Source organism: Geospiza fortis, unplaced genomic scaffold (assembly GCF_000277835.1).
Source record: "Geospiza fortis unplaced genomic scaffold, GeoFor_1.0 scaffold452, whole genome shotgun sequence".
NCBI classification, from domain to species: domain Eukaryota; kingdom Metazoa; phylum Chordata; class Aves; order Passeriformes; family Thraupidae; genus Geospiza; species Geospiza fortis.
In genome coordinates, this window is record NW_005054369.1 from 759,184 (window position 1) to 767,751 (window position 8,568).

Below are 8,568 nucleotides of genomic sequence, written 5' to 3' on the forward strand. Positions count from 1 at the left end.
GCTCCTTTAGTTGCAGCAGCGAAGGGCTCTGCCCGGGAGATGCTGGCACTGCCGGGGAACGGCCCCCAGAGCTCCGGCAGCCTTTGCACCGCTCCAGGGATGCCCAGGCTGCGAATTGTGGGGTGTCTGTGCAGGGCCAGGAGCTGCACTGGTGGTGCTGTGGGTCCCTCACAATTCGGAATATTCTCGGTTTTGCTAAACTCCCTTGAGGCACTGGGACTGTGATCAAGACACGCAGAGATCCCGGCTTTAACCACCCATGCCTTGTCTGGTGACATGTGCTGGCCTGGGACCTCCTCCTGCAGCTCCTGGGGGTGTTGTGCCTCTAGAAATAAACTGAAAAAAATAAAACCAACCCTAGAAACAAATGCAAGCTTCCCATCGGGGAGCTTCTGTGCTGGGAAATAGGAGCTGTGTGGAAACCAGCTGGGATGGACACAGGAGTGGCAGTCACCAAGGCAAGCAAAGTGAGCTGAGGGAATCATTGCTTTGGGTTTTTTTCTGTTTATATCTTAATGATGCTGCCAGGTCCAGCGTTAAAATCTTGTTTTAGATTGTAAAACAAACAAGGAAACCAGGAGAACTGATCTTTTAAAGAGCTGGGGATGGAGGTAAAAATTGAGATAAACAGAAAAATCAATGTTATCAGCAACCAATTCTCAAAAGCCTGTGTTTGGTACAGCAGGCAGTCTGAATCCTGTGGCAGCATCAATCACCATCTACAGAAGAAGAGCAGGAAAGGAGAAAAGGCAGGGAAGCAGCAGCCAAGGATTTAAGTAATGCACATGCTCTTTAAATAACTGCCTGAAATTAGTGATACTACATGGCCTCTAAGAAAGCTGCACAATAATGTAGTGACTTGATTGTTTATTTAGTTTTAAATCTAAATATTGACCTAAAACATAATTTCCACACTGTTATTCCTCTGGGACAGCTGTGAATTGCTGCTCTTTGTGTGGGAGTTGCCAGCATTAATCCCATCCCTTGGGTGCATCCCATTGGTTTTAAAACTTTTCAAGGTGACCTTCTTAGGAATTTTAGAAATATTCCTTTGCTCCTGCAAAGGAGCAAAGTGTTTCAAACAATTACTGACCAAAGCATGGTTGATAAATGCCTGTACCAGCTTGGACAGGGCTTGGAGCACTCTGGGGTGGTGGAAGGTGTCCCTGCCCATGGCAGGGGGTGGAACTGGATGAGATTTAATGTCCCTTCCAACCCAAACTACTCCATGATTTTATGCTTTATATTCCCAGTGATTCACCATGGAGGAAAACACTCTTTTTCTTTGTACTTGGGAATGAAGTAGTGGAAGGAGCAGGAGGTGTGTATGGTTTGCAGCCCTGTCAGTGCTCAGGAAGCAGCACAGAATAGAACTGTGCATAAATAGAAGTGTGCATGTGTGTGCTCAGGTTTTTCCTTCTCAGCCCTGGCCAAGGGCAGACCTGCAACAGGTGAATGTTTGCACACCTGGGTGTCAGGTGACCCCAGCATTGCTGCATGTTCTGCAAATAATCCATTCCTGCCTGACTGCTCCCATTAAACATATTGTTTAATCTCTATTAAAACAATGTTTTCTTTAGTTTGTGAAGACCCACAGTAACTCCATCATCATTTGAAAGTGTTGCAGACCATCCAATTTAGCCCTGCTCACCAGTGGTTGTTTTATGTCACCAGGGGGTGTTGAATGTGAATAAACACTGAATTCTCACAGCAATATTTATTTTCTCTGTTACCACCTCTGTTGTTGGGTTTTATTTTATGCACAGCTGTTTGTGCCACAATCAGAATTTCCTTATCACAGCAGACTTTTGCTTCTTGTCTCCACAAGAGTTCATGGATGTGCTTCCCATCAGTTCTTCAGCCAGGAAGATGACAAGTGCTGAAAGCCAACATGAAAGAGGGGGAATTATTAGAAGGATCAAAGGAATTTTTACTTCCTGACCCCAGATTTCTGCTGGTTTTGGAGGAATGCTGCTGCCACAGTGTGCATTGTGGGCTTGCCCTGTGTTCTGTGAGCTGAGCAGGCGCCTGCTTGGGGCACAGCCAGTCTGTTCCTCACTCTGGGGGTCACAATCACCCAAAAACCTGGGCTGGCAGATATGTTTTCATATCCTGCAAGGCCCAGCTGTGTCTCTCCTGGGGGTATCTGTCAGCACTTGTCCTGGTGGGACATTTATGTCTCCTCACTTTGCACTGACCAGGCAGAAGTGCCAGAAATCTGGAGCAGAGATCAGCCCCAGAGTGGCTTTGGGGAGCTGGGGGAGAGAACAGAACCATTGTTCTGTCCTTTTTGGGACACAGACAAACTGTGCTGCTTTTCAGGAGTGCATTTTAGCTACTGCTGGCCCATTCCTTTTGGAGCCAGATCCTTTATGCCAACTCCCTTTAAAATCCTAAGGAATTATTCTGTGTTTGGAAAGCAGATTGGCCTTCATACCAAACTTGCCTTTCTAAAGCCTGCTGTGAGGTAACTAAGTCTTTGAACACAAAAGCTTTTAGGTCTCTGAGGGACAAAGCTGTCACATTATCTATGTCCTGAGAATCACTCTATATAGCTTCCTCCCAAAAACCCCTGTTCTGTTAATTTTTGTGATTTTGCCACATATTCTTAATACTATTCCCCTCAGTAAAATGCTCAACTTCTGCTCTTTTGTTTGGATAACCAATGCTTCTTGAAATCATTGTTGTATATTGTGGACAAATGGGGAGTATAAGCATGAATCACTTAGATTTAGTTCCTTCCCATGCTTTTAAAATAAATCAACCAAATAAGACACATTAATTATTAGTTACACTATCAACATACTGACTGTGGGATTTTCACTGTGTGGAAATTAACTGTACAGAAGCATTCAAATGCCAGGGCTTTATCTACAAACTGTGTGCTTATTCTGAAAATCATTAAGTGGTGGATAAGAATTTAATATGAATACAGAAGTCCACAGTGCAGTTAAAAGTTAGGCCCTTTCACAGCAAAATGCCAACAATCCACATGAGGGGCTGTGTGATTGCTTTAGAAACAAGAGTTGCTGGTCCCTAGAAAAGCAGGGAGAAAGCTAAAGTCAATTAAAGTTGACAGGCCTGTAAAAGTCATTGTATGTGTTTTTATATTTACTCTTATCATTCTTGTTAATGAAAGTATTAATTCTATTGAAATACACTCTGAAGTGAGTATTACAGAAGTAGTACTCACTACTCTGAATCTTGCAGTAGACTTGCAAAATCGTCTATCAAAATAACTACTATCAGCAGGGTTTATTTGCTGTAAACACTAAAATTGACTAAAAAATGCTTGTGAATACTTTGTAGAGTAACGTTGTGTTAGTAAGCTTCCAGGAAGAAAACTGTTTCATATTAAAAGTAATTAAAGGATATTTTCTTTTAGGACACAGGGGAGGGGGAAGTTATATTTTCTCAAAAGCTTTCAAGCTGAATATTAGATGTAAGTTTTATTTCCTCATCATGTACTGAATAAAAGCACTGGGTAAAGTTACATCCGGTTGTCTGCATACAAATCTAACTCTTTGCATGTTCTGTGTTTGCTGCCAGCAGCTGAGAAGACACATGCCAGCACACCTGGCTCCTTGGAGGGTTTCTCCCTGTGCTTTTAGATCCTCCAAATCAGAACTCAAGCCAAATGTAGCCAGTGATGGACTTGCCTGTGCTCCACTTCAAACGTTCACTGAAGAGGAGGCCATGCTGAAAGACATGGGTAGCTATTATCTCTGCAGTTAAAATTCAGAGATGTTTCAAGTAGAAGGGATATTTGAGCTTAAAATTTCGTTTTCATTATTTATTTCTAGTCAAATGTTGAGATTTTTTGGGGGAGCTGTGCTTTATGCCTGATGTTGCTTGGGCTGCTTACTTTTTCTTCTGACATGCATAACCTGTCAGAAGCACCACATTCCTGTTATATTGATCCCCAAGGAGACTGTCAATTTATTTATTTATGGAATATTTACACATTTTCTCTCTTCTCTTCATTGCAGTGACCAAATTTGCCCAGGAACGAGTTGCACCTTTTGTGCAAAAAATGGATGAGAATGCAAAAATGGAAGAGTCCATCGTACAGGGATTGTTTGAACAAGGGGTCTGCACACCTTTACCTAATCTTTTATTTGGAAAGTAACAGCATTTTATGTGTCTCTAAATGTGCATTGTTCAGATTTATAGATGAAAAAAAAATAGGGATATAATTCAAATGAACTAATGAATCATTAAACTTTTTGGAGTTGTCAATCACATGACAACTTTCTTTACAGCATTATCACTCTCCATCTTTTACTGTAATTCTTTTTCCATCTCCCCCATGCCACATCCTTCACCTTATCTTTTAGTTCCTTGTCTTCCCTCCCTCCATTTTTTTTTTAATTGGATGCTGGAAAGACCATGACTCCAAGTGTTGATGGAGAAGAGAACTAATATTCCTCCATGCCTTACTGGGCAGCCATGAGAACTTACATTGCCAAAATCCTGGGGCTCATTCCTGGATTCAGTTTTAGCCTTTCCAGCTATCAGGGCCAACAAATTTATACATTTGCACCTTTTCCATTTCAGCTGATGAGTATTGAACTTGGGGAAGAATATGGAGGAACTGGAGCTTCATTTTTTTCAATCATATTGGCAGTGGAAGAACTGGCCAAAGTTGATCCAGCTGTGGCTCTTGTGTGTGAACTCCAAAACACTCTGACAAATAAGTTATTTACCACCTATGGAACAGAAGAACAAAAGAGAACTTACCTGCCCAGGGTGTCCAAAGATACAGTGAGTCAAAGTCTTACTTGACTTAACTATTGAAATTATATTATTATTTAGTAATGTTAGTGGGGATTTTTTTTTTCAGTGGCTAATGTGTGTCTGCAGCTCTGGAAAATATGTGTGAACTTTGAAACACTGGTTAGAGCTGAGATCTGTGGTGATATAGATACATCCTGTCATCACTAGCTGAGAGGTAAAAGTGGAAAGGCACTTATTAGTTTCATTAAAATTTAATTTACTGTGGAAAAGAACTGTAAAGCAGTTGACTTTGAGAGATGTGTAATTACACAGTGTTTCTATTCTTAATCTTCATAGCTGAAACTCAGTTACTTTAATTCAATAGGTTAAAATGTTTGAATTTAAGAGACTTATGCTGGCTTATAAGTATTTTCCTTATTTATTTATATTTGTAGAAATTAAATTGGCTTTTTCCCTTCCCTTGACAGTTAGGGAGTTTCTGTCTGTCAGAGGCTGGGTCTGGCAGTGATGCTTTTTCCTTGAAGACTCGAGCTGAAAAGAAGGGAGACTACTACATTATCAATGGCTCAAAGATGTGGATTAGCTTGGCAGAAGATGCAGGAGTTTTCTTTGTCATGGCAAATACAGACCCATCCTTAGTAAGTTGCTGCAGACTTCTTGCATTTCAGTGACAGCTGCTGAGATATGAAACTGTGGATTTTATACTGATAATCTGATGTTAGAGCTTTATACTCTGTGCACCTTTTCTTAGCTGACTGCAAACCTTTAAAAATATTTCCCAACAAAACTTGTGAACTTGGTGAGCAATTTAATAAATTCCTCCAGCCAGGGAAAATAAAAATGTCAGGATCATGGTTGCTTAGATGAAGAGCACAGAACTGGTGGTGTTCTGAGTAACAGGACTCAGTCTTGCATTTTTCCAACCTTTCTGACTTAGCTGACAAGTTCCTGTTGTTAAAAGGCAACATGGAAAGCTAAAAAGTATTTTATAGTAAAATATGTCCAGTGAAAAATTACATAGCTGAGTATGCAAGTATCAGGTTTGTGCCCAGTTTGGATGTAGGTGTAGATTTTGAGGGATATTTGTATGAAAACCAGTTTTTGATGATTTTTAATTCCCCCCAGGGCTACAGAGGAATTACCTGCTTCGTAGTGGATCGTGACACAGAGGGGCTTCAGGTGGGGAAAAAGGAGGACAAGCTGGGGATCAGAGCATGTTCCACCTGCCCAGTCACCTTAGACAACGTGAAGGTATTGTAAGTTCAGCTCTTGAAGCATAATTTGTGTACATCTGGAACCTGGCCACACATAAGGAAAGAATATTAACTAAACTCCCTACTTTTTCCCTTAGACACACTGATTGTTGGGCATATTTTAGCATTTTCCTTCCATAGAAGTCTAGAGAGGGGTTGGATTTCTTAAATTTTGATGTAGTTTTTTCTCAGTCATCAGTTTATAGCCATGGAATGCTCTAATCAGGTATCCTAGGAATCAAATTATGGTTTATGTTTTATGCCTTCACTTATGAGGAACAATTGATAAAACTTTTGAACTCTTTTAGTAGTTGCAAAGCAGAATAGAACAGGAATAATTGGGTGGTTTTATTTTTTAGGTTCCTGAGAGCAGTATCCTGGGACAAGTTGGACAAGGCTATAAATATGCCATTGGAATGCTCAATACTGGCAGGATAGGGATTGCTGCACAGGTGGGTGATTTGGTTTCTTACTGAGCACAGCCGGGATATCATTTGAGTCTGGACTGAAATTTGTGGAATATTTAAAGCTGTTTGGAAAATACTTTATTAAAAGCTCGGTTGCCACTAGATGTCACTGTTCCCGTAGCAAAGTTCCAGCAAAGATGGGAACAGCTGTCGGTGGGAAAATCCTCCTGTGGTGACACAAGCAATAGACTTCAAAAACATTAAATGGCAATTAGCTTCTTTTTGGTCGTTAACTTATTGCTACTGAATTATGTCCACGTTCTTGTCTTCCACTATGAAAATTTATTTTACAAAGACAACTAACTTTGGAAAATTTAACACACTGAAATGTATAAATTAATGCTTCCAGCTGGGATTGTATGGGGCTGGGAAATGTAACCTAGTGCTAGCTGATGTTTTCCCAACAACTTATTTTAAAAAGTCGACTTATTTTAAAAATAAATGTGGTTTCCTCTAGCAGAACTGCTCCAGTTCATTGTTGTGTTTGAAAATTGCACTGTATGGCATCTTAAGGGAAAATACTTACCAACCTTGGAGTTATTTCAAAATGTTGTATTTTGCTGTAAAGTCAGTTTGGATTTCAGAATGCTGCTGATCTCAGTGGAAATCAGGTTCAGCCTTAGAATAAAATTACTTGTGATAAGTTTTTATATTTTTAATTTACTTTTGAAAGTAATCTTTTCTTTGTTTATACTTTGTTGTGCAATATTTCTGTACTACCACTCCCCTTTATCTTTTGACCTGGTTTGCAGACAGACCAGAAGAAATTATTTTCATGAAATTGAGATTTTCCACATGGCAATACTCTATGCTGATAATTGGGCTGGCTTTTCCATAATTTCTAAAGATTACCTCTGATTAAACTTTGTCTGATATGGCATTTAAAAAGGGCTGTGGGCCTCATTGTTCCCAGAGATATAAATAATATAAAGGCTCTGCCAGTAAAATACATGGTCTGGATTTTACTCTTAATTACTCCAAGTTACACTTTAATTAAAAGTTAAGGTCAGGTAGTTGTTACATCTTAATTACTGCCTTCTTGGCACCTTCAAATTAAGAGAAATGGACTTGACAAGAGCAGCAGCTCTAAAGCCCTGTGGTATTGAGTTTAGTTTTGCAGTTGTAATAGTTTTAAAAGATAATGAAGATCTTATAAAAGGTAATTGTGGCTTTGAAAACAGTTTCAGATGGTTTTACTGCAAGGCAGCTGCAATATTATTACAGGTGCTGAAGCTGATGTACTTTGTTCTTATAATTTATATGAGGAGATGACAAATCTGATAATGGGGCTGATTAGCAGTAGACTTCAATGTTTTCTTTTACTTTTTTCCTATGTATAATTTTTTTTTCTGTTGTACATCATTCAAGGTAGTTTTTCTAAGTGGTTTGATGTGACACTTTACTGCTTCTGCCTTTGTGGAAAGACAAAATTGATCTAAATTCTTGTACAGTTGTTCTGCAGAACAATTCTATATAAAACACACAATGCTGCATTGGAAGATAGTGCAAGAAATGTTATCTCTCCTTCCACGCCACTAAGTTTCTAACTTCTGAAATAAATTGCTAATTCTGCAATTCAGTCTGGTGTCCTCTAGAAAATGAGAAATTATTTTGCTTATGAAAATAGTTTTGATTAATCATTCAGATTATTTTTCCTTTTATAGGGTAATGTAGATCTATAGATCTTCAGTTTACAGTCATTTTCTTATGCAATTACAAATTTTCCAAAAAAACACTTAATATTTTTGCAATTACAGTTGACCCTTAAGTTTTGTTCAAAAAATGAGTGTAGTGTTTTCACAAATACTTGCCTGTGGTAAGAAATGGGCATGTAATAGGTTTGTTCCTCAAACTTTTATTCTTTATAACTCAGTTTGTGTGATAACTCTAAAATTCTGGCTCCTAGGATTCTCTATACAAGCTTTAACAATATCTAGGTAGGAAGAAAATAACTTTTCTCCTGGATATCAACCTGCCTGACCAGAAGATGACCAATTATGATCATCTCCATTAGGTGCACTCAATGAATCAATTTTTTTGACCATATCCTTATTTTTCCTTACAGATGTTAGGACTGGCCCAGGGGTGTTTTGACCGTACAGTTCCCTACA

The 8,568-nt window shown here is 39.2% G+C and overlaps 1 protein-coding gene across 1 annotated transcript in view; it reads left to right on the forward strand.

Annotated features, from left to right (window-relative positions):
• The first annotated feature begins 3,498 nt into the window (after nucleotides 1–3,498).
• Nucleotides 3,499–8,568, forward strand: part of ACADSB (acyl-CoA dehydrogenase short/branched chain) — a 12,938-nt gene continuing 7,868 nt past the window's right edge. The window contains exons 1-7 of the mRNA XM_014308436.2: nucleotides 3,499–3,712; nucleotides 3,990–4,090; nucleotides 4,558–4,764; nucleotides 5,205–5,375; nucleotides 5,863–5,988; nucleotides 6,350–6,442; nucleotides 8,523–8,568. Coding sequence (XP_014163911.1) covers nucleotides 3,529–3,712; nucleotides 3,990–4,090; nucleotides 4,558–4,764; nucleotides 5,205–5,375; nucleotides 5,863–5,988; nucleotides 6,350–6,442; nucleotides 8,523–8,568 — 928 coding nt within the window. The 5' untranslated portion in view covers nucleotides 3,499–3,528. The remainder of the gene's footprint in view (nucleotides 3,713–3,989; nucleotides 4,091–4,557; nucleotides 4,765–5,204; nucleotides 5,376–5,862; nucleotides 5,989–6,349; nucleotides 6,443–8,522) is intronic.